The 26,254-nt window shown below is 47.8% G+C and overlaps 1 protein-coding gene and 1 long non-coding RNA gene across 6 annotated transcripts; one reads left to right on the plus strand and one right to left on the minus strand.

The window, feature by feature from the left end:
* Nucleotides 1–491: 491 nt before the first annotated feature.
* Nucleotides 492–12,845, minus strand: LOC111842058 (cytospin-A). Of its 5 annotated transcripts, none has more exons than XM_023808346.2 (12): nucleotides 12,707–12,845; nucleotides 11,158–11,281; nucleotides 10,050–10,520; nucleotides 9,763–9,836; nucleotides 5,228–5,739; nucleotides 4,970–5,063; nucleotides 3,304–3,373; nucleotides 3,025–3,100; nucleotides 2,522–2,618; nucleotides 2,236–2,352; nucleotides 2,084–2,143; nucleotides 492–1,773 (listed from the first exon to the last, which is right to left on the minus strand). In XM_023808346.2, exons 2-12 carry the CDS (start codon nucleotides 11,195–11,197, stop codon nucleotides 1,684–1,686), a joined length of 1,701 nt encoding a protein of 566 aa, XP_023664114.1. In that variant the 5' UTR covers nucleotides 11,198–11,281; nucleotides 12,707–12,845; the 3' UTR covers nucleotides 492–1,683. The 5 variants fall into 5 exon arrangements, with proteins under 5 accessions (XP_023664114.1, XP_023664106.1, XP_023664079.1 ...); XM_023808338.2 differs by having other exon boundaries at nucleotides 3,298–3,373; XM_023808311.2 differs by having other exon boundaries at nucleotides 3,283–3,373.
* LOC140578304 (uncharacterized) lies at nucleotides 12,771–13,155 on the plus strand. The gene is made up of 2 exons (XR_011982395.1): nucleotides 12,771–12,879; nucleotides 13,070–13,155. It is a non-coding gene; the product is annotated as an uncharacterized lncRNA (long non-coding RNA).
* The last annotated feature ends 13,099 nt before the right edge of the window (nucleotides 13,156–26,254 follow it).

The following is a 26,254-nucleotide window of genomic DNA, read 5'->3' on the forward strand; positions in this document are numbered from 1 at the left end:
AAGTAGAGCCAGTCCAGACTGGCTTGGTATTTGCAATGTCTGGTTAATTAGGGATGAGTAAGTGGGTGATCGCTGAGATGTCCTGTAACTTAGAAGATCGTCCAGGATGAATGAAGACCGCAGTTGCCAATAAGGATCAGTTCATCGCCATGACCTGGCTGAGTAATACATCAACATCCACCACCAGCTAGCAGATGATAGATGGCTTGGTAGGTGACCAGGGGGTCGGTGTCCAAAAGTCATCTGCATGTAATGGAGCTCCCCCTGCAGGCCGACGATGCCACCACCATGATCTACACTACCCTGCCGCAAGGAATTCTGGGAAACATCACGAGATGTTAGGGCACATTAATCAATGGGGACTTCTTCAGTCAGTGACATACTGGCACATGCTTACAAAACAACCATTATGAAATACCAGTAGTGCAGCTGAGGCTGTCTGCAGCCTGGCTACTTTCTCACATCTCCAGGAATCATTGGGGACACAACGGTCTCAGCTGACAACTTTTATTATTTTACAGTAAGTCTTTGGCTACAGACTCCACACCAAAAACAGCATTTAGGCACAATTTTAGTATAAAACACTTTCAGGCCTACATGAGGACCTCCACTGATAGAACACTGATTTGAGATCTGTGGAGTGACACTACCTCTGGTCATTCTGCAGAACCGTTAAAAAGCTTGCTTGGGCGACGGCAGCCCGTGGCCACCAGTGTCTGTACAAAGTGCGTGTGAAAGTGCATGTTTATTTACAGGGTGCCCCGCGATTACATTAGGTTTGCTATAGATGGCAGATGGGGGAACTGCAACAGAGAGATGGCAGCCAATCAGGACGAAGCGCTAACCGCTAAAGACACGCGCCTTCAAAAGAGCCACATTCTCCGAAAAATGGTCACAAGCCTCTGAAAGAAGAAAACCATGATTATTGTAGACTGATTCTGCACACTTTCTTACCCTTGAACCAGTTAAAAATACTACATGAGAACGCTCTCTAAATTTGAAGGGGAAATGCGATATTTCCTCATTTTTGCAACCCCCTACTACACACAGTTTGCAAATATAAACCAATGAGCACAACACTGAGTAAAGGTGAAGAGGAAACATTCCATGGATTATAAACCCAGCGTCTGCCATCATCAGTGTTTACTATGGCATTAATTTGACTATCAGAGGGAAAGGCAACAGCGTGGTGACCAAGTCTGTAAGGCTGCTGTTTGAGGTAGGGATATTTCAGTTGTACAAGGACAAAACTCCACCCCCCACCAAGGCATTATACAAATAAGGAGAGTTATGTAAAATTGAGCTTCAAGGCATGAGCGATGCAAACTGCCACGTGCTTAATGACATTGAGTTTGAATATCGCAGCATCCTTTTTGCGTTTGTACGTTTTTCCAGTTACTAAAAACACAGAGGGCAGCTTTTTCCTGCAAGTGTTGTTTTCCTTCTTCCAGAAATGCTGCAGGAATTTTGAGCCTGAAACTATTAGGCTCAAATTTCCAAACCACTAGTGACTGGTAGACACTCAGCCAGGCCGAGCTTTCGGGGCCGGTACGGTTTCGCCAAGGTGGCTCTAGGGCAGCACTGCTTCAGGTTGTTCTATCGAGCCTGAAGCAATTCTTCCTCAAGAGACAATAAATCAGGACACTTTGCCATGTTGAATATCCTCGAACAAGAGGGCCAGCATCACATCTCAAAGTGGCGGTAAATGCTCTCCACGTATCCCAGAACCCCCTGCCAGTCCGGGCCTCCCACCTTCAGCATCTCCTCCACTGTCTAATTTGAGGGGGGGGGGGGATGTTCAATAAGTAAAACAAATAGAAACAAATGGTAGGATTTAGTCAGGACGTGTCACAATCCATGCAGGTTTTTCTACAACTGATACATTGCTTACTTAATTATAAGAGGATAGAAGAAGCACTTAGTGTCACTTGTCAACAGCTTAAGTGGTTCAGAGAACAGGAACATATACACTGGGCTGGCAGGGTGAGACATCCTGCAATCAATGACCTTTTCATTTTTAATGCAATGTATCTTTTGATACCTGCGTCCCTGACCGTACTGCTGAAGCTCGAACGGATCTCACCAAAGAAGCCTGGATTCCCACACTCTCCCCTGTTCGGAAAGCCAGGTCCAGATTCTCCCTCTGCAAAAACAAAGACGCACCTTCACGCTCATGCCATTGCGCCCCCTGGGGGCAGCCCCCGGTACTGGTGCATACGGACACTCCGCTCTCACCTTGCTCTCCGGATTCAGGCTGTGGTACGGGATGTGAGATGGCAGGTAGGTGTGGAACACGGCGCACAGTGCCATTCCATCCGCCCAGCTGCTGCTGAAGTTGGTGATGTCGATGTTCTGTGTGGAAAGGCAGAAGATCACTAAGCTCCGTTGACACGACTGCAAAACAGATGTACTGAATGCCTAGAACCTGTGCGCTCCACCTCCTGAAACATGTGACATCTTCCTAACGTCATCCTGCAAGTTTCAGCCGTGCCACCCCCCCTCAAACCTAAATCCCAATTACCTTATACCCCAGTGTGCGGCTTTGACACCAACGGAGGAGGGAGTTCCTCTTTGAGCCCCCGTGTCGACGTAACAGCATGCTGAGTCCATCCTGCTGCCTAGACGGACAAGTGTGTTGATGGGGAATGAAAAGAGGCAACACTAGAGCGCCATATCGCTCATCAGAGGTGGAAAGTTCAGGTCCAGAGAATACAAATCCAGACCAAGATTTCGTTTTAACCAACCAGTTGAGTACAAAGACATTCACAAAGTAGTCAACTGGATGGTTAAAACGAAATCTTGGTCTGGATTTGTATTCTCTGGACCTGAACTTTGCACCTCTGTCACACATTTACTGAATCGCTGCTACTGCACTAAAAGCCACACTGAGGCTGTATAGTGCACCACTAAGAGCTCATTATAATACCTGCTTGCACTGGAAATGTTCCTCGTTAGACATGAATGCCAGCGATGCTGTTTGCTAGAACGTTCTGAAGGAAACTCCAGCGTAGGTCAAATACTCACTTGACTTTAGTGCCCGCTGTCAGGGGGAGGTCACTGGGGATGGTGTTTTGATGGTTGGCAGTCACTTCCTGTTTACCTGTCATGTGTGCACACACAAACGTACAAACCTGGTACCATCTCCCAAGAGAACCTAAAGCCCAGACCTTCAGAGAACAGCATTTAGTACATCGGCCAATGTGCTCATTGGCTGAGGGACCCAGGGTGACCTCATCCAGCTGCTTTGCAGACAAACCACCTGGTGGCTCTCTCTCCACCTACCACATCCCGGCCCACCTGTACCTGCACCAGTCCAGCTAGCCTGTTGCTCCAGAACCTGCTCCACCCTCTTTCCTTGGCCCGTGTGCTGGTTCTGGAAAAACCAAGTGAGAGGAAGTGTAACTAACACCGAGCCCATAATTATATTCATCACGAACGGAGTCAGACACCCTCTCGACAACTGTCTTGCTTCTTGCAGAGTCCGTGATTAATTACAGCAATTTCAATATGCATGTAAAAATTTATGCCACTAGTGGCGGTGACCCAATAAGTTGAAGCTCAGGCGATTTAATCATTTACGGGGTAATGCGCAGCGCTCATTAAAACGATTGCCCTTATATGGCGCTTGTGCTCGGATTTATTGCCGGAGATCCTCCGTGAATTTTGCCTGAAGATGAAGTCAGAAACAGGACATTTTGCTTAGCAGCAACACATTAACAAGGGCAGTCCATTGTAACCTATGGGGATCTGGCGTGAACGGGGTTCCCCATCATGTGCTTTGTCGCCCCCTGCTGGAATCACTGTGGATTAATAAAAGCTTAAGGGCACTTCCGGCACCCACGTTCAGCGGCCTCTTCCTTTCCTCCTTCTATGACACTTTTCATACTTGACTTTCAGGCAGCAGTTAGTTTAATATGTTTATGCATGTGGGTCTAGCATGTTAACGACCTTAAAACTTATGAAAGTAAAAAAAGCGTGATAACCTTTATGTATTACAGGCTACATGAGTCTTTTACGATGTTGGATTTATATTAACATTCTTACATTTTAATTAATTAAAAGCAAGAAAAATGTGACAAAACAGGGTCAGCCAGTCCCTGGGGGTTATGGGCCCCTGTTCAAGGGCCCAATGGTGACATCACTCTACTGACCCTGGGATTTGACCCGATGACCTTCCGATCACAAGCACAGCATCCTTACCCACTGAGCCACACACCGCACACTTCTACAGTGTGTTGCATCCATAAATAGAAAGTTATCATCCATACCAAATGTGTGTGCAAACATTTAAAAAAAGACCTTGGATCTTGTTACCGTAGCTGGGTGGAAGAAATTGCTATTCTACATCCGGAAAAAATAGGATTTGACAGCAAAAAAAAACAAAAAAAAACACACACAGCAGGGTAATATAATCTGAGCCGGCTAGCCGAGTAAATATTCGAAATATTACGCAAGTACACAAAAAATGCGCCGAACAGTCCCACTGAAAATCATCAAAGCATGCTGCACATTCTTACCCCCTTACAAAAGCACCATTACCGGCTTCCAGACCGAGTCACGACTCTGATGTACAGCTTTTTAATTCCTCACTGGGCTGAGCTATTTGTACTTGTCCTTAAACTAACAATTTATTATGCTCCAAACTCACTATGCAGATTCCATGGGTTTTAATGCATATGAAAGGATCATCACAATGTGTTGTGTCATTTTAATATTGGGGGGGGGGCAGCAGGACTGCATCCACATTATATCACTCATAGAAGACCGATTTGCTTTTTTGTTTTGGCATTTTCCAATTTTTTAATTTGGTCATGTTGAAACGTCTTTGCGGGCAAAGTGGCCCAGTGTCCCCCGACACCGACACCAGTGACACGGCTCAGTGCTGCAGGACACGTAAGCAGCAGTGCAGCATATTTGAGGAATTATTTTCAGGCTCACTAATGCCACCAGTACTGCTGAGAAACTTTACCTTGCTAAGAGGCCCCATCGTCGTGGCAACTGGTTGGGAGTTACCATTGATGGCAAAGGGGGAGTCGGATGACAGGGGAAGTCTGGACAGACTCCTGCAGAATAATAGAATGTGCTTAAAATTAGCACAACGTGTACAAAGCCCTTTGACACCAGACTCTGCCAAAGTCAGCATTCATAATGTCTGAGTGTTGCTTTCTTTTTTCTTTTCTTAAATCTGTCTGAGTCACCAATTATGGCAGCGTGGTGTCATGTTTACCTGGACCTCTCTGTCGCCGCTCCCATCTTGCGTGGCTCCCTCCCTGCACGGCTCTCCTCCTTCCTTTTGCTCTCCGCTGCCACGCTCCGCAGGTACTCCTCTGCCACTCCCTTCCCCCCAACAGCCACCTCCTCCCGCTTGGTCACTTTCAGCAGGACCCGCCCCCTGTCCGTCCCCTGGCTCTCGCTCCCGGGACCGTCTGTCTCTGTGGTGCACTCCCCTCCCCGCCACCTCCCTGGCACTGCACTCTCCTCCTGGGCCCCTGTCTCTGGGCTCTCCCTGGCCAGAGAGGAGAGCCTGTTGCAGGCCTCCTGGTACTGAATCCTCAGGCTCTCCAGCTCCGCGTCAGTGTCCTCCTGCCTTCGTCGCGCCAAGGCCAGCTGCTGCTCCGCATCCCGGTGGGCCCCCCGCAGAGAGCCGAGCTCCTCTTCCGCCTCCACGCGCAGCCGGTCGGCGACCGCTACTGCCACCTGCAGGTCGGCCTGGAATTGCAGCCACTCCCCGCGTTCCGTCTGCAAGTGGACGAGTTAAACTGTCAATAATGGAGGTCAATTGTTCATGGCAAAGGTCAGAGGTGAAAAGATCACATACTATATACACACACACTTATCAAAACAAGGTTCAGTGAAGGTATAAAAACCCAAAAAAATATTGCTTGTAAAACATTAACTTTTTCGAGTAAAAAATGGCAAATCTGCAGTTACTGGCCCAGAATTTGTGCTGTTGTACCTCTCAGTGAATTAAGTTAAACGGTTCCAGTAAAATGACTGAATAACCGTATAAAAACAGATCCTTTCGGTACCCCATTACGAGACACAGCATGACGCTACGTGCCAGAGGCTACGGGTGTGGATGAGCGTCCTCAAATCAGGGCTTTTCACCCACCACAAATTAACCAGATGTAGTTAGAGAGATTATCAGTTTGGCTACGGCCCAAAGTGCCGGTTTGGAAACGAAAACAGTCCGGAGCAATTCATAGGACAGGAAGAGCAGCTGTAAACAGATTCCTGGGATGGGGACAGCAAGGGCCACAACGAGGTCAAAGATGGTGAGCAAGCAACGCCCTTCGGAATGACTAATCTACGCTCCTCTAGTTCAAACAGTACGTTCATTATTATCAGCATGCAGCGTGTGACTAATGTTCTGCCATTAGTCACTGAAATAGCCGGTCGGCCAAGAACAAAATTAATGCGTCTCACAAATACAATAAGCAAAAAGTGTCTTTTGGGTGCAGCTTGACTGAGTCCAGGACAAAACCTGAGAAATCTCTGTGCTCAGATTCCAACCACCAAACACCAACTCTGGAGCTGTCAAAACGTACCAGCAACCCGATCTGGGTCCCGACACGGAGAATTACACTCCATCAGAGCGTCCCAGTTCCCACCGGTCCTCTCGTCTTCATCACACACCTGAACTCACTTCTAAGACCAACAGGCTGAAACAAATTGAGGCCGGCCCTATTCAGTGGCACACACCTCAGAAAGCGTGATTCCCTGCCACAAGAGGGCGACACGCTCGGCGGACCGTGAATTTGATGCCGAACCATTAAGAACTGCACCCACATTTACTGACGATACGGCCCGGTGGGCTCACTGCGGGGTTGCCAGCTGTCACGTCTCTGGCGTGACACTCACACTTTCTGACTCTCACGCTCACGCAAGAAATCTTACAGCAAATCTATATTATTCCATTATACAGCATAAAATTAGCTACATCAAAAGTGTTGGGGTAGTTTGCAAACCCTACAGACTATTTACAAGGTAATAAAACCGTTACATACATGTAAATGTGTGTGCAGACTCACCTCGACCTGAAAATCTCATGCCAGCAAGTTGGCAACCCTGTCAATGCCAGCTTCAGGTCCCCGTGAACTGGATCAAACCTGCTCAGGCCGCCTCATTCCAATCCTGGCGAATCGGTGAAGGATCCAAGCGGACCGTGCTCCTGTTCGCCTGAGCCAAACCCTGCCAGCTTAGGCCAACAGCAAAAAGAAACCCAGCACCAACCAGACCGATGTGAAAATGTGCGCTGCAACACACCAGTACGACAAGCAGTGACAGCTGACATACAGCCCAATCAGAGAGCCGTCTACCGAAGAGCCGTGACACAGATTCAACACGGTAAAACGGTGCCGACGGGGCCCAACCGTGTCAGGCTGCACCGCATGCTGCACCGCATGCTGCACACACTGGCACCCAGTCCCAGTGACAGCTTCCTGCAGAGTGGCATGTTCCGGGCACAACACTACACCACACAGAGAGCACGTGGGGGGCAGAAACACCTCCAGATGGCCAGATGTGAAAGCGGGAGTCCGACCAGCGGGGACTGGATGGCAGCTGGGGGTAGGGTATGGGATACGGTGGTTGTGGGGGGGGGGGCTGTGGTTAGAAGCATGGTGAGATGGCGGGGGGTAGTAAGGAGGTCAGGAGCTGGACGGGGAGCCCCTACTCCACAGCTGGGGGCGATTACAACACCCCCCACACAGGGCAACATATGGATGCATTTAATAACAACTACCTGTAGTTTAATAACACAGAGCTACATGTAGAATTGACTTCGACACAGTCATGCGGCGTAGCGAGAATAAAGTCCAAGCTCCAGGAGGGCAAGACACTCCCTCCCCAGGACGACACAAAGATGGGGGGGCAGGAAGTGAGGCGCTGATTGTCGGACATCCAAGGCCGGGAATAAAAATGACCTGACTCATAGGGCTGAGGAATGAGCGCGCACAGACACACACACACACACACACACACACACACACACACACACACACGATTTCCAGCAGTGGGCCTGGGATTAATCCAAAGCCTGCCCGTACACCAGATGTGTGCGGAGGCCCCGATCACCCCCACACCCCTGTTCCCATCCCAGCCAGGCGCCCGCTTGACCAGGGAGGGGCGTGTGAACACGGAACCAAGCCAACGCCCAGTAACATACCGGGGATGAAGAACCGGATCGGGGTAATGTCACAGCCGGCCCCCGCGCGGAGCAGCTGGTGCGGGCGAGCCGGCCCCCGGGGTGTGGCCGGCTGAGGGGTCGTCACGGTAACGCATCCTCTGTTAACTGGAGCCTCGTTATCTAGGCAGGAAAAAAAAATCTGCCCCCTCCCAACCCAAAAGGAAACTAAATGGAGCTTCTGACTATCTGGCTAGAAGAAGATAGACAATGTTGGCACTAAATGGCAGGCAGGGTTATGGAAGCAGCCTTCAGACTATTAGGGGCCGCAGCGGTCAGCATCAGGAGCGCAGCGCGTGACCGGCCCGTCGCATTCCCAAACTGCCCAAACCGCGGACCTGCAGAGCTGCCGCAGAGCAACGACCCCATGCGATTATAAATAATCTGAAAATACAACTGCATGTCGAGCTCCGCCCGTACTCAGAACATTCCAGTTTTTCCATTCTGCAAGTCAGGCCCGTACAATAACTTCATACAAAAGCGTGTCCTAAATGCGCATCCTGTTCCCTGTGCCTCAGCAATGTACGGCACATCTCCAAGGCCTGAAGACGAGCCACTGGAGGCCGGGTCAGTAACCGGACCCGGTCACCCATGCCTTGGTCGGCCTCCCTCCCCCCCCAGCCGCCCACCCCCGTCTGCTTGATGCAAAGCAGCTGGGTGCGACTTCACATTTCAGGAAAAAAAAAGCATCGAGCGGTGCAATGGATGGAAGGAAATGCCCCCCCCCCCCCGGACGGAGAGAAAGCAAAAGTTGTGAGGTCATCATTTTAGACTCCGCATGGGGGCAAGGCTTGCAGATACACTGAAGGATATGGACTGGGGGGGGGGGGGGGAGGGGGTAATGCTCACTGTCTGCTGAAAGTGTCTGTGTCCATTAAGTTCTCACAGCCACACACACAGCCACCCCCCACTCAGACTAACAGGCTCCCCCCCAAAGTGCCTCTTTCTTTTCTCTTTAAAACTGTGGAGCCGCCGACATGGACTCTGCCACGAGCGAGACTCTGCTCCACGTTCAGTTTGCCGGCGCGCGTGCACACACGCACACACACACACACACACACACACACACACAGGTTTGGGGCCTGGGGCATGGTGGTTGACAGGAAATTACAAGAAAAATTGTTTTAAAAAGGGGGAATTCATCTAAACCCCCCAAGGAATGCGGAATTGACCAACGCTCCGGGAAGTTTAACTCCTCGCAGTCATTTTCTCCCTCCTGTATCGCTAAACAGAAGAACCTTTGATGAAAAGACCCCAGTAACAAATCAGGAACATCTTCAGGCATTTCCGTTGGAAGGCTCTGTGGGACAGGAAGGCGGCCATTACGGCCCCCCAGCAGCACCGGCTCCCCTCTGCATGGGCAGATATGAAAGGCCGCTCTTTGTCTCTGTCATTTCCAGGTGGCCCCCACCGACCTCTTTCTCTACCTGAGGGCCAGCTCCTGTTTACCATCGGGTGTCCGTCTTACCGCCTGTCAATCCAGCGGTTTCTAAAAACAGGGTCATCCCCTAAAATGCAGAGTTGGGGTGTCTATTCATACCATCGGGGGCACCAGGACTTCAGAGGGTCTAGCTTACCTTCATCACCTCTTTCAGATACTGCACCTCATCTGCAAGCTTGTCTCGCTCCGCCAGGACACATCTGACTAGATCTGAGATGGAAAGAGATTATCCAAAAAAAATGCCACGAACTATGTCATCTTCATCAATCAAGTAAGTAAAACCTTCTCAAGGGCCCAGTGGTGAAATTACACCTCCAACCACTGGGATTTGAACCTATGACCTCCTGATCACAAGCATGGCATCCTAACCCACTGAGCCACACACTGCCCCATTATACTGCTGGAAAGCCGTGCAACGCCTACCTGCTGTGCTCAGAGGTCCATCCTGCCCATGACTCAACCCAAGAGTCATTCGGTACTGCTCCAGCAGGGTCTCTGAGGTGGGTGTGTCCCTGTTGCCACACCCCTCCCCCACCCTGCCTCTCTCCCCTGCAGATTGGTCCAGACCACTGTCCTCAGCTGTACTGGCAAGTACAGGCAAGAGTGCTGATTGGGTGAGAGCCGTCACTGGGCAGACCAGATGGGCCTCTCCACAATCCACCACACCGCCGCTGTCAGATTCAGTGCCTGCTGGGCTGATGACCGCCCACTCGTGGGCGGCGCTTTGGGAGGCATCACGAGCATGGGTGGGACCCCCCTGATGTGTCACCTTGGCGGCCTTCGGTGCCGTCTCACCCTGCTGTGCCGGAGTGGAGCTGAGAGGTGGGTGCGTCCCAAGGACAGTGGGAGTGAGTAGCGATGCAGGAGGGGTGTGAGGGGAGTCCAAATGGGCGCCTGCAGACAGACCTCCGACATGTCAACAGGTGACGCAGACGTACACAGGCGCCGATATCGAATCCAAAGACGCGAGATGCTTCGTTTCACCAGAAAAACATCCAAACCCCGAATAGCAGCCTGACTTATCGATATAGAGGGGATTCATTCCCGAACTTCCACTTCATTAATGTGCTTATTGAGGAGCCAGGGAATGAGGGGTGGGTGAAAATGCATTATCCTCACTCCCACTGACCAGAGCAGAAAGACATGCGGGGGAGGGGGGCAAACTGGCCATGTCCTCTGAAAATGGGGGAAGAAAAAAAAATTTATCCTCCCCCAGAGGAGCCTCACAGCTGTTGAGATGCCAGGACTCAGGAAAGGGGGGGGGCACAGGTTAGACACTGGACAATATGAGTGGGTGCAAGTGAGAGGCATACCAAATTTTTACAGCAGCTCTGCTGAATGCTCACACACACACGCGCACGCACGCACACACACACACACAGCGAAATGTCTCAGGCTGGCTTCAGAATTCAACGTGCTGGACTGCTCCTCCACACAAGACAGGCCTGGCTGTGAGAAGCAGGAAGATGAAATCCTGAAGAGTGCTTCTGCCTGAATACATCACAGCCTGGTGGTTACAGAGGTGCATTACCTGCAGATCCATGAACATCTTTGTTGCTGGAGTTTCCCATGATGCACTGGGGTTAATGCCACCCTCCTGTTTCAGGACTGTTGTCCTCCTGCAGCCCGTAAAGGCAGCCAGAGGGGGCGTGAACCTGTAACAAGCAGACTCTCAACAGCCATTGGGTGCATTAAGCACATACTTTCTGGGGTCAAAGGCTGCCCTTTATCATTAGCACATTTGCAGCTCTTCTAAATGAGTGCTCTGACCACAAGCCTCTAGATGGACGAGCTAAACTGTCTGCGTGGCAGAAGAACTCACACCAGCGAATCCGCTGCCTTTCAAACACATTACAGACCAACAACACCTGCACTGCACTGCTCTGCTCTATGTTTGTCTAAAGTCGATCTGGGGAAAAATGCTTGATAGCTGGGGTTGAACCTAAGAATTTTCGCTATTAGCCAACTTGGTTACTTCAGTTTAAAAAATATATAAATAAATAAAATAAATACATTAAGAAGGGAAACAGTTGTGTGTGTATTTTCTTACCGCAGTCTCACCTGCGATTGGACACAAGAGCAAAACTCAGGGCAGACACTGCTCCTCCCAGCATGAATTAAACTCTACATACCCAATTAACAAAAATTATACTCCGAACGAAAGCAGAAACGTTTCCTTCCGGCTGCACATTTTATCATAGGTTTCCGCCACACCAGCTTATAATTACAGGCTAATTAGACCCTTAAAACTAACGATGTCCGTGTCGCTCCTGTTCACCAGAGAGATGCGCTCATCTGCACAGCGATAAACAAGCTCTCTGCTGGGACTAAACGTAAACGACGTCTTGGAAATATTTCACTTAAAAAGAAAAAAAATACAAAAGTACCTTCTCTTTTAAGTTATTTACAGATAAAGATTTCGACTTTTGATTGGTGGGTCAATACCCTCATCAAAACCCGTAATGCCAAATTAGCTATGAAGCTACATGAAGAGATTTTAATTTAAACAGGACAAAGATATGTCCACTTTCAAAGCAATCAGTTTACACTTCAATAACTACACTGAGCAAATGTGTTACCTGTTCACCGTGGGCGAGATTAAAAGTTCAGATGACTGTATACGAGTCCGTGAATAAAGACCGCGGTTGGATAAAGTATGGGATAAACTCCGAATTAATAGAGAACCGGTTGAGTAAACTGGGTTAGTTTAGTGACTAACGATTACGTAGACTTTGGGTAAAGACAGATATGGAAACTTTTTTCCAAGGTGATGAAGCAGAACAGTCTAAAGGGCTTGTTGCGTTAATTGATCCTGACCATGTGTAGAAACATCCTGAATACGGTTTTGCTTTAGCACTAAGACGCCGATCATATTAATAGTGAAACGCCGAGGATTTTGCATAAGCGTGCGAAGTTTGTCCAGGGACTGCGCAGTGCAAAGCGTGACACGAATATCTATTAACCCTTAGTTACTAGGAAAAGGGCACATATTTACATGCACACACACGCGCCTTTACAACCAGCAACCGCGTCTGTCGTCCCAAAAGTGACCACATGTTAGAAGAAACACAGACACGCACCTTCACTTTGCCTTTCCGGACCTTTACGCTCCGCGGGATCAGTTACTGGATAATCGATGATTCTCCTGAAACCCCCTTTCAAGCCACTTCAGCGGACTGCAGGATGGAGTCGCCGGGGGTGGGAGCGAGCGGTTCGCCGCTGGGACAGGCGCACAACTACAAGCGGAGAACTTGTGAGAATTTTCGCTATTAGCCAACTTGGTTACTTCAGTTTAAAAAATATCTAAATAAATAAAATGTCGCCCTTCGTCTAAATTACTGACCTCAGGCGTGCAGTCGAGCTTAATTTCCAGCCCTGCTCGTAAGGACATTAAGAAGGGAAACAGTTGTGTGTGTATTTTCTTACCGCAGGCTCACCACCAGGAATGGAGGAGGAGGAGGAGGGAGCGACGCTCCTCATCAGACTGCTGATCCCGTCCCGGCTTCTCGGCCAACGCTCTGCTCCAAAATGTGGCTCACTTATCGGACAATGTCCTATCAAGAAGCCGGTGCAATGACATCACTGATATGCAAAGTGTTCATCGAAAAACAAAACAAAAAAAACCTTTTGACTACAAGTCGCTACATTCACGTGTTTACAGTAGACACTGTTCGCGTTGTGCAATGTGTGAGATTCTCGCCATAAAACCAAAATTATTGTCGATGGATGGATTAGCACTGAATACGCATGTAGCCTAATAATTGGTTCAGTCTCGGGCATCCGAATTTCAGTTGAGCTTTTCATTTGATTATGATGATTCAGTGATACTGAAACCAGGAAACTTCGTCCTACGCGAGCATCAGCGCCGGTGCCTGCTGTCCGAGGCAAAGTGAAATTGCCTGGCAAGTCGGCGCCCCCTCTAAAGGTGGCGCCCAAGGCGGCCGCCTATGTCGCCTATATGATTGCCCGGCCCTGAGGATTGCAATAACGATCCTCCTCTCCCCATTTGGCATACTGTTGTCTTGGTCCTTAACTGAACGTATTGCCCAATATGAGAGGTTGATGGGGAAGCTTCTCCTTGAATAGGTCTAACTGCGTCCTGCGCACTGGTGTAACAGAAACTGAGCTCTACCATTACAAAATCTGGCCGTTTTGCCCACCAGTCCACGGTTTGTTCTGCGCTCAAGTCTGATTTTGTGTACCTCATCTCTAATTATTTCATAGCCATGTTGAAACAGCCCAGCATGCACACCTGCCAAAGGAATCACTGGTGTAGACTTACAAGGAAGATCCCCAGGCAAAGCCGCCAAAGTTTGTTACAGATGATGAGCGAACCGAAGAGCCTGGGAATGGATAAAAAAAAATCTTTTATAGCACTAAAACACTTCTGAAAGTACAACGTCAACGGTAAAATTTTGTGAACTGGTGTTTACTAATAGCTAGAATACACCGATTCTGCCGTAGAGCACAGCTCAAATTAAACACTCCAACGCACACAGCCCTTAAAATGTAATTCATTTTAATTTGGCAAGTTACGGCAGTATTGACAGCACTGAAAGTACCTGGACACGACCAGTTTCCAACATACTGCGTTGCTCTTCGGTTTGTGATAAATCATGACGTGACTGCCTGTAAAGGTTCAAGATCTTCACAGCCCTGCCCCCTTGTGGCCATTTGAAATATTTGCGCGGAATGACGTTACAGGCTCTTTCTGTTAGGCTACGTGAAGTGCATCTCAGACATCGACGGTTAGTGTCATCTATACCCAAATGGTCTATTAGATACTGAGACTCCCGTGCCCCTCTGAACAACACATGCAGCTTTTATTTCAGTACGTTACTGGCTTCGCTGTATGTTTCTTGTTTATCCATTTATTAGTTTGTTATAACTGCGTCGTTAAATTGGCTGATGTCTTTGGTGCTCTTCGGACTAAGCAGTTGCCTTTGGGGGCAGTAGGTGGCAAGATTGGACCGTAATTATGACTTATGTCATTGTAATTATTTCCAGGATCTTTTGTATTTGTATTTTTAACACCTATGTAGCTTGTGCTGTCAATTAAGGTTCTACCAGTAGGCCTAGATCAAGTATTGAAGTTTAGAGTTGGGTTACCACTGGTGGTATGGTGGTGCAGTGGTTAGCGCTGATGCTGCACACCTCCAGGACCAGGATTCCATGTGTGTGTGTGTGTTCTCCCTGTGTCGTTGTGGTGTTTCCTCCAGGTACTCCAATTTTATTCCTATTTCCAGTATTGCGGAGCCCAGTAAGTGCGCTGAACATGCTGGCAGATGTAAATGTTGTTGTTAGTGTTAATACTTGTGTTATATTTCCTTAGTGTCGCGTAGACCTTCAGCAGTGCTGTATGTGTGATCCTGACGTGTCCATTTGAGCCTTCCTGTTTAGTGTGTGACCTCCCCGCGCTTGCGTGCCGTGTTCGCGTCTTGCTGCACTTGTTGTGGTTCTTTTACGAATTAAATTGAAAACCACGTTCGTGTCAGTCCAGTCTACTCGTCTTTATTCGCCGCTGCGGTCGCGATACTTTGGTCTGCCCGTCGCCACAGTATGAGGTTTCAGGCATCCTTAACATTTTTCCTTGGACGTTTTTACGTGGTATACCAGAATCACTAGCATCATTTCCATTCGGGATTTATGCAGCCAAAGAACAACATAGTATGAACTATGTTTGCCTATTTCAATCGTAAAAACACATATTTCGGTGCCTTCACTGGATAGTGGACAGGGAAAGGTACATAATTGACCTTTGAACACAATTATCAGCACTGGTTTGCATCGATTAAAAGAGTTGGGGTTTTCAACAAGTTATACAAGAAGGTCACTGTTTAAATCGCATATGATGCGACTTCATTTACATTGTGGTAAAGCTCCATCGTTGTCATTCATTACACTGGTTTATGGAGAGCCAAAACGTGAGCGTGTCCCCCCCGGCCACGCCAACGCATTGTGCGATGGAGAATTATGGGGAGTGGCCCTCGGCCAGCACGCCGTCCGCCACCGAACGGTGTTTTACGATCAGACTTTAATTACCTGATGTGAAGCCTGAATAGAATGACGGAGAAGCTTCAGCTCCAATGATTAAACGGAGAAACGGTGCTGCTCTGAGTGCTCCAGAGTGGATCCGAACGACCTTCATTCAGACTCCCTCCATTCAATCGGTCGGCTGTGTCTTTGACTAACAATTAATTTCGTCGTTCTTTAACGACCGTAGGAAATGAGGGGAAATCTATAACGGGCTTGGTGCCCATGCTTTACCCTTTGCTCATGAGTGAGTGATGGAGGTCCCGAAGCATTGGTGTGATGCAGAAATACCCCGACACTTATATATAAATCAGGATTGACTGGTGGTTCCCAAATGCTGGCACAAGTAAAAATGTTACCTGGTATGAAGCACGATCGAGTTTGTACGCTCAAGTACTAGCGCATGAATATTGTATAGCCTACATCTTGTATATATTACTTAATATATTTGATTGTATCGGGTTAGAAATCACTAACACGGACATCCCACCTTGCTGTGATTTCAGGGAGACAGATGAGGGACAATCGGGAGGGGGAGGTGCTGTCTAGACTTCGGTTGTATTACGGTAATCGCCCCACCCGGCTTGGTACATTTTATTGGGAAATACTAGCCTATAATACCATTGCTTTTGAAATACAGTACCGTCAAAATACCGTATACCGCAGTATAATGCTGTACAGTATGACGGTATTAAAAAGGTGCCAGCAGTACAATTTGCCTACCTGGGCTAAATGCTGGCAATTAAATTTGCCCACCGTGTGGGGCGGGACTGTGACGGTGAAACTGCTTGTGGAATAACTGAGAGAGACATTTCCGGGACTTTGCGCGTCATTTGCGGATGTCAAGAAGCTGCAGTTGTGCAGTGATGGAAGAGGACAAGAATGAGACAGTTGATTAAGAGATGGATTAGTGCAGGAGAGTGGTGGAGAATAAGATAAAACTAGAAATGGGTGTGTTGGAGGTGTAGGACAATGGGAAAGAGCACGAGAACGTGAGCTAGGAGACACAGCAGGGTTAGAAGATGGAAAAGTGCAAGGGACCATATTGAAGGAGGGAGAGAATATAGAAAAGTTAGTGGAAATGGAGAAGAAAACAGTGGCAGAAGAGAAGGAGAACGAGGTTGAAGGAGTGAAGGCAATAAAGAGAGGAATTACAAAGAAAGTGGAGGTTATGAAGCATAATATTAAGACAGTGGAAAAGATGGATGGATGGATGGAAGAGGCAGTGGAGGAGATGCAGGCTGAGATCAAGGCAGTGCTGGAGGAGAAGGAAGCCCAGTTCAAGGCAAAAGTGGGGAAGGAAGTTGATGTGAAGTGAGTAGAGGAGATGGAGGGCGAGACTGAGGCAGTAGTGGAGAATGTGGAGGTGGAGAAAATGAATTTAGAAACGTGAATGAAAGAGATAACTGCTCTGACCGCAGCTCCTGCAGCCTGGACCTGGAGGACAGGTGGGAAATGACAGGATGGATAAAAGACAGGGTGAGATTAATGGAATACAGACAGGTGGATGAAAATGAATTTTGGTACCATTCCTACTTGTCCTGCCGAACGGCGCACGGAGCGCAGTAAAATCGCAGGAAGCCAGAAGTTTGGGGGAAACACGGAGTTTAATGGACGCAGCAACACAAGGCGTAAGCAAACACTCGGACTGACATAACAATGACCGGACTGGGGAAACAAACTTAAACGCGGACTAAATACACTGAACTAATGACAGTAACCGGAAACAGCTGACGAACACATCCACATGGGGTTAATGAGGGGGCGTGGCACACGAGAAGAGCGGACGATCGGGGCATGACACTACTAGTCCTCACTATGATTCAAGTTACTTAGAAATATCACCAACTACAGAAGGGGTAGAGATGAAAGGATTGGGAGAAGACTGGGAAAAATTAGAAGAGAAACAACCAGTAACAGGATGCCAGTAACATGTATTGGGCAATTTTAGTCTCAGCGAATTGGGAAAGTCAAGCAGCATTAACAGATTATATCTTAAACAGCTCCTGTTATTGCCCTCGTTATAATTCATCAACACAAGTTTTAACTGCTGGAGCTGTTATATCATGAACATCAATATATTGATGGAATATTTATTTCAAACTCTGATTCTGCAGCTCCACAGAGTATGAGGAAAGAGGACGGGAATGAGGAACATAACGGAGAACAGCAGGAAGAAGAATATTAACTGGGTGTGAGATCAGAGGGAAGGGAGTGAGTTCACCTGTCACCGTGGAGATGGATGGGCACAGGGGTTCGGGGGTTAGCGATCAATGAAAGGCGTTTCATTAAAATAAAATAGCATATAATGTAAACCATGCGCTTTCTCTTACGCTTTCCAGACATAACCCCAGATACAAAAAGTAAGAGATGAGGGAGACAATAAAGGAAGACAGGAGATGGAGAAAGATAGGTAAAGTGTGACGCGCAAAAAGCGGCACGGGGGTGCAGACCGCAAACAACACAGCGCATCTTCCCGTCGGTTCACGGGACACAGACATTTTTAATTTATTAGTTAGTTGTAACTGTTTAGCTTACGTGATTCACAGATTTTCTGTTTTTTGACTCAAGCAAGTGCCTTTTTCGGCAGTAGGTGGCAGGATCTGATCGTATTTCGAGAGAGTGAAATCGCCTCTGCTGTTTAATTTTTTCCAGGTTCTTTTGACTTTTTTGTTTTTGAACACCCTGATGATGTGGTATCAGTACAAGTCCTGCCAGTAGAACTAGCACCCCCCCCCCCAATTTGACTTCATTTATTCAGTTTAATTTACCTATACTGTTTATTTACAGTAGCAGGAGCAAGCCAGATCTTGATTTCACTGTAAAATGTGCCAACTTCATGCAGCAAATAAAATATTGAATCTTGAAGTATCGTGGTTCAGATTTTGGTTGCACTGGCTCACGGCCAGAGTGTCAATCAGACCAGAGAAAACTTGGACCAGTACAAGTGTCTCTTCTGTTAACCAGTATAAGCCTTACAAGTTGAACAGTAACTTAAGATTCTTAGCACTTCTTTTTAAGATGGTTTGTATGGCATACAAAGATTATTAGCATATCCTGTGGAATTCTTTGCAATGAAGTGGTGTATAAAACAATATCTTTCTGTGGTTTATAAAGACTTTAAGCAAATGTTCTTCCCGGCAACATGAATTGTAACGGTTTTCTTATTTGTATGTAAGTATCGCATGTATCACCACCCACACTTAATGTGAAGGGGTTTAATGCTATTATGTGGTATAGCTATAGTGTCACCAGCATCTCTACCATTTGTGCTATAGTGTCACCAGCATCTCTACCATTTGTGGTTCATGAGGCAGGGCACAACATAATATGAATTAAGTGTATTTGAGTAGAAAGCACCTATTTCGATGCCTTCACTGGATAGTGGGCAGAGTAAGGTACATAATTGACATTTGAACACAATTATCAGCACTGGTTTGCATCGATTAAAAGAGTTGGGGTTTTCAACAAGTTATACGAGAAGGTCACTGTTTAAATCGCATATGATGCGACTTCATTTACATTGTGGTAAAGCTCCATCGTCGTCATTCATTACACTGGTTTATGGAGAGCCAAAACGTGAGCGTGTCCCCCCCGGCCACGCCAACGCATTGTGCGATGGAGAATTATGGGGAGTGACCCTTGGCCAGCACGTCGTCCGCCACTGAACGGTGTTTTATGATCAGACCTTAATTACCTGATGTGAAGCCTGAATAGAATGACGGAGAAGCTTCAGCTCCAATGATTAAACGGAGAAACGGTGCTGCTCTGAGTGCTCCAGAGTGGATCCGAACGACCTTCATTCAGACTCCCTCCATTCAATCGGTCAGCTGTGTCCTTGACTAACAATTAATTTCGTCGTTCTTTAACGACCGTAGGAAATGAGGGGAAATCTATAACGGGCTTGGTGCCCATGCTTTACCCTTTGCTCATGAAGGCAGAGTGGGTGATGGAGGTCCCGAAGCATTGGTGTGATGCAGAAATACCCCAACACTTATATATAAATCATGATTGGCTGGTGGTTCCCAAATGCTGGCAGAATACAGATACTGGGCTGGTATGAATCTCATACTGAAATCTCATACTCTTCATAGGTTCAAGTACTTGCGCGTGTGTTTGATATTAGCCAACAACCATAATATTATTGATCAACAGGCGTATTTATGGACTTAGTAAAATTTGACAATCCTGATATTGGTACGAGTTCCTTTGAAATGTTCATATCGGACAGAAAAAAAATGCTCTGGATGTGTCTATACATGTGCGTTGGTTTTAAAACAAGCATCTAGAACCGAATCAGTCTTAGGTTGTCGTACAACAAAAGCTGAATTTAACTTCACCGTCCAAGATTTAGACCTCAAAAAGGTATAATATCACGTAATACGTTTTGCAGAATTAAAACTGACAGATTTTGATAAATCAGCTCTCTTGCCGTGTCAGATCAGTGTTTTATCTGCACACATGGTATAGCGGTCGTATGATCTGCTGTAGGATACGGGCAACTTTCACGGCAGAAGTCTCGGCAAAGTATTTAGCAGCAGCTGATTACAGCCATGCTCTCACGTCTAATGCGCCACCTGGTTTACGCCCCGTTAGAAAAACCGGCGAACGGCTGAGATCACTTGTACTGTTCCTAGGTCCGCTGCCAATGTTTTGTAAAAGCTGTTATAAACGACGTATTCGTCGTGAGACATCTTGACATATGTATGTGCATTTGCAGAAATACGACGCAGGGCAGCGTGATTTATCCCGCGGATGCGGAGGATGTGTTGTGTATGTAAATGTGTATGTAAGAAAGATGTTTGTTCCCTATCCGTCGTGGGATAGCTTTGATTTGTGAATATTTGAGATCGCGTAGTAAACATGTAAAGCAGTTTGATATGGGAGAGTTATAAAAACCGGAAGAAGGGTGCATCTCACACGTATCATCGAAACGATTGTTCAATGTGCGATATGCAAAGACGTGTAATTGCCTATGATAAACTGTCACTTCTGCACTTAATTTCTTACGTAGTCACTATAATTTATTTAATAGTTTGACTAGCTGTGTGTTTTCATATGTAGTTCTTTTGTAATTTGTTCACATATTGCATATGTTTTATTTATTTTTTTGCTTTTGTGTTCTGCCATTTATCTGCTGCTTGTATTCAAAGACCCTTCATACCCGTGTTCACAGCTGGGTGTTTGACCAGAGTATTTCAGGTTAAGTACCTCGCTGAAAAGCACTCCAGCAGGACCTCTCCCGGGACGTGAATCATCGACCACGTCCTTGAAAGTGCCACCAAGCATCAAAAGATGTTTAACAATCGACATACTCGGGGGATCTATAATTTCAATGTTTGGTGTGTGAGTATGCGTTTGAAATGGTTACGTTGTCAGGTCAAAATAGTTGCCTTTCGAACATATCTGCTGGAGAGCCTCCCTGCAGCCACTGACTGCAAATGCAGTTTCACGTGAGACAGGGCTCTGAGTCTGGTCCTCACTGGATTCAAACGAATGTGAATGTTGATTCCAAACGATGGAGAAGTTCTCGGACAGCTACCCCAGTGCTGGCAGCCTGCCCAAACGGAGGCCATTTCCAACACCACCCGTGTCTGAAGTCACCGTGGCAACAGACGAGTCAGAACAAGGCTTTTTTTCTGCTAAAGTTCAGAGGGGCAAGATGACCACTAGGAACTGCAAATGAACATGTAGCATAGCCAGAGACAATGTTTACTTCAGTACTGAAGGGGTATAACCTGTGTTGCAGGGGAGTCACAAGTGCTTGCTTATATTTGAAGGTTTGAGCCTGACCCAAATTAAGGAATTAAGGTAGAATCGATGTTCAAGCAAGCTTTTAAAAACCGACAGAGCTCTATGGAATCCTAGAATTTCACATAAATGTGGGCTTACAACCAGGGCTGGAACTTGTGAATTTTTGCTACTAGCCAACTGGGCCAGTTCAGTAAAAATAAGTCCAGCAGGCAATATATTAGCCAGCAGGACTGTGTGTATTTTTCTGGACTCTCCCTTAAATTACTTTCACATTTACTCTAATTTAGCAGATGCAGTTGTCCAGACTGACGTAAACGTGAGGCAAACGGCACATTACAAACATACATGATGACAAAGAGTTATCTAGGCATAAGTGCAACGAGGCTGAGCTGCCAGTGAATGCTCAGGCGTAACTGTAAGCAGTACCAGTGCAGGAGCTACACAACTACGTACCTAAGAGGAGCAGGGAGGCTTAATTCCCAGGCCCATCTACAACCCACCCAACAAAGAGGTGAGCCCCACCAGCATATTCCACGGCGACCAGTCCAAAGCACCCATCATCTCCAGCCGCTTGCCCCGCCCACCCCCACCCCCACCCCCCATCAGGCCCTGGGTGTCCTGGGTATCAGAAGTGAGACTAATAGCCTACTCATTCAACACGAGCTCCATGCGCTCTCCCGCGGAGGACTGCCAAAGCGACAGCTGGAGTGATTTGCCCATGTAAACGGCCTGCTTTTTTTCCACCCGCTCACTAATAAACAGTTAAAATGAAGGACGATCCTGCAGGTTGACTTGTTGACAGTGGTGGATGAGATGGCGCAGATACTTGACAGACGCATTTCTAATTTCCATTTGAAATTCCATTTGGAAGTGAGTAGTATGTGTAGGGAAGGGAAGTTTATTTTTAGCCTAAGGTGTGGCTGACAACTACCGAAGCGATTACCCAGAATGCCCGGGAACATTAAGCACCACTAGAAGGGCAGGTCGCGGCTCCGTACTTGTACCTACAATCGCTAGAAGGGTAACAAACGTCTATCGCAGCCGCATGCTGTCGTTCCTCTATCGCAGGCGGTGCAAAACTCATTTATGCTTTTTTCATGTCTGTGTTGCCAAGGGAAACGCGGACTGAAATGATACATCTGTTGTTAACAACCTTTTAACGTTGTTTTTGTCACCAGTGAATTACAGATTATAAGGAAATAAGTGACCATGTGTTGTAGCACATTGGCTATCCTTCTGCGATATACTGACAATCTCTGTTTGTGCAATAATGGCCAGATTTCAGACTAGAGCTCACCGCTGAATGTGGGGGGAATGTCATTTGGAACAAAGAATCGAAGGCGGCGGTTCTTGAAAACAAAGCGTATTTGTAATTCAGGGGGAAAAAGTACAAGAATCAGCCATGCAAAAAAAAAAAAAGCTCTCCCAGGAGATTAAAAAGCCATCTTCTTTCATTTGGCAAATTACAACTCGTATCTGTGACAAAGAAGGCCGTTGTGTTTGTTTTTGCTGGAGGGCCGTTATCCCTCACTGTTTCTCAAACAACAGAAAGTAAGGAGGAAAACACTTTTAATAAAATTGCATAGCAACCCGTTCGGCAAATAACTAATGCTTTATAGCGGTAATGACCGTCATCACTTCCTGAGAGGCGCGGTCTCTGGTGCTCCGCCCAGCCCGGCCCGAGTGCTAAAGCACCCAAGTCCAAATCCCACCGCCCACACAAGTTCCCATTCTTCTATTTCCAGTTATCTTTTAACTGTCCCCAGACTTGTTTTGACCTTCGTAAGGCAATCTCAGCATGAGGTATTTATTTGATAATTTGTTTAATTTATTCATTCTTTTTCAGACTGTTTACCCAGGTGTGGGGGGGTATGATTAGCGGACAGAGCCGGGTGCGAGTGGCGCCCCCCGGAGCCAGGCTGGTTTTCCATACAAGCTTTCTTTGACTGCGGTTAATGGGTAGGGGACACACACACAGAGACGCGCAGACACACACACACACACACACACACACACACAGACGCCCAGACACACACAGGCTGTCTGAGCACTTGAAGACAAAGTTTTCTTGAACTAATAGGACGAAGGAGGGGCACCGGGTTTCTCGGCACGTAAACAGAGCAGGGAGGGAATGTGGTGGTTTGGGGTGCGGGTGGGCGCTACCTTCAGTTAAAAGGGCCCTCATGCCGTTAGAGAGAGGGAGGCAATTTCAGCCAACTGCACAAAGTGGACGAGCGGCCAGGAGTGTTGATATGACCCTGTGCCAGGCTGTGCCAGGCCGTGCCCCAGCCGGGCTGGTGGCAGGAGATTAACCCGCTCTTCTGCTGGCGGTCCCATAACCACATGGAGCCACCAGAAGTTACTAATGAAAATTCGGGATGGATCGAGACTGTCCCACTGTGAGGCCCCGCGAGGCCAAACGCGGGCGCAGGTCGCCGGATGGGGTGTCGCGACAAAACGAAGAAAGGCGTCTGGTGACAGTGTGGAGCCCAGAGGAGACGGGAACGGCAGACGGCGGCAATCTGAGCGACGCAGCCCCGCTCCCGGGCCGGAGGGGGCACCCAGCTGCCAGTTTGAAAGGACCGGCCCGAAACTCACAGGAGTCTCGAAGCAAAAGGATCCAAATGAAAAGGAGAATTTTAGGGGTCACTGAGGAACAGTTTAGGTCAAAAGTAGGTTGATGTCGGACTTCGGCGCTGGTGTGAAAAAGGCGATGATGGCAGTCAGCTGTAACCTCGCCGTGAAACGCTGTGAGTTTGAGATTTCATGAGAGGGCAAGTTTCCTTCCATCCTTCGCTCTTCAGGATGGTACCTACTCTCGATAGAGGACGGGGGGTGGTATGCAGTCTGGGATGCTGTGAGATTACGGGGTGGGGGGGTAACCTCTCCACAGGCCAAGGTGAAGCTGGAGACTGCAGTTCTCTACACAATGACAAATAGCAGGAATATCTTTAAAAACACCTCAATTTGAATACATTACTTTTAGCTTATTTTCTACAGGATCTTCATTCAAGTACAATGGGTTTGTGCCTGAAGACATAAAAAAAAAAAACCCCAGTCCTTGCACTCATCTCACTCATCTAAAGGATTTCGACCTCAACTCAACGGACTGCATAAATCAGATCACCAACCCAACAGGGGGGCAATAATCCAACCCCCACCCGACCGACTGAAAAGAGGCCAGTGAGGGTTTGGCTTCTCACCCAGGACACAGCGGAGATGAAACGAGAAGAATGGCCAAAAAAAATCCCACAGAAATCCTGAGTCTATTTAGCCCAGGAGCAGAGCTGTCTGGCACATGCGGCAATGTGTGAAATTCCGGCAAAGCGTAGCCCTGTCGGAAGCCATTATTCTCAGCAAACTACGCAGGATTACTGAACGGCACTTTTATAATACAAAACAGTGGGAGAACCGTAAAGAGAAAAAACCTTAGAGCATAACCATGCGTAACGCGTGTCTGTGGATTATGTATACAGCTCTGGAAAAAATTAACAGACCACTATATATTATTTTTAAATCTGCCTTTTAAATTCCTGGTTTAATCCTGGTTCTGTTGGCAGAAGGCTACACTGCGAGGCAGCTGCTTCCGGGCTCAAAGTTTCTAAGACAGCAGAACACGAGAATAAGGTGAAGCAAGAGACACTGACAATGACCAAAAACCAGCCGGGTAGAGGGCAGAAGCGACTTCCTAATGTCAGTGATGACTGTCAACTTATCCAACATTGCCTCATGAATCAGCACTGTTCAGGTTGTCATAGCTGGGATTCATAGAAATGAATGGACAGTCAGCACAAAGATATGAATACAAACATGGGTGTGTGTACATGCAGGCCGTAACTGTCATCGATACCTCCACAAGACAATGGGTAATCGATTAATGGCAAACAGCAAAACAAATCCTGGCAAAATGGCCACATATTCTTCTCTAATCTTCTCAGAATGTATGACTGGCTGCTGCTGAACGAGGTACTTAGCTTGAACTGCTTTAATAAATACTGACGGGCGGAAGCAGGAACTCCAAGCCGTGAAGATCACGTCGGACCTCCTGGCACCGATTCAGCCCAAAGGAATGACGACACCCCGGGGTATTTATAATGCTGCACGTCGCCAGGCTAACCTTTATTTCTCTGCAGCGAATTTGGGAAAGTCTTTCACGCTAAGAGCTCGCTCACGCCGCCTCGTCTGCGTTTCCGTACTCCGAGCGTCAGCTTTCCGTGTCGACGGGCTGCCGTCTCCATCCAGCTTCTCTTGCCGTCGCACAGGGAGGTCACCCCATTTCACCCAGCAGAGAGTATCTGACCACAGAGGTAGTGTTCAGGTAATTTGCTCAACCAAGTCCACCAATTAACGCGGTGATAATTAACGATGGGGGGGGGTGTAAATGTGTATTCTGCCCCTCCTCCACAGGGCGTTCCATCTTTTGCAAATGGCGAGATCCCGCCATCAAACGCATGGGGCTTATTAGTCACTTTTGCAGGAGGGACAGGAGCCAGGCAAATTTGGAGGACCTGTGGCTCGGTAACAATACGGCCCGGCGCGGAGGTGACAGACGCAGGCCTGGGCGTGTGTGACAGTCAGGGAACAAGAAGCCAAGTGGCACGGCTGCCGTTTCCAGGTCTGCCCCGGCGGCCTGGTTCTGACGTTCCTGCCCGGATGACGGCCAAGGACAAAGGCGACTGTGACATCCTGTCACGCTCCTGCTGCCCGTCGGAATCCAAGCTCTTCATCTAACGAAGGAGAAGTGGGCTTCTGGGTGCGTCACAGTGGCCCTGGGCATCACGGTGTCCACTCCAGACAGCGGCTCATAAACACAGCCTGACACGATGCCATGATTACTGGTG

This window comes from Paramormyrops kingsleyae, chromosome 14 (genome assembly GCF_048594095.1).
Source record: "Paramormyrops kingsleyae isolate MSU_618 chromosome 14, PKINGS_0.4, whole genome shotgun sequence".
Taxonomy (NCBI): domain Eukaryota; kingdom Metazoa; phylum Chordata; class Actinopteri; order Osteoglossiformes; family Mormyridae; genus Paramormyrops; species Paramormyrops kingsleyae.

Excerpts from the sequence above, each read along its gene's own strand:
- LOC111842058 (XM_023808311.2), bottom strand. The coding sequence starts at position 11,197 with ATGGGAAACTCCAGCAACAAAGATGTTCATGGATCTGCAG. Across the intron at positions 9,837-10,049 it reads TGGACCTCTGAGCACAGCAG|ATCTAGTCAGATGTGTCCTG; the intron begins GTAGGCGTTGCA and ends TTTCCATCTCAG. Across the intron at positions 2,619-3,024 it reads ACAGCGGGCACTAAAGTCAA|GCAGCAGGATGGACTCAGCA; the intron begins GTGAGTATTTGA and ends TTGTCCGTCTAG.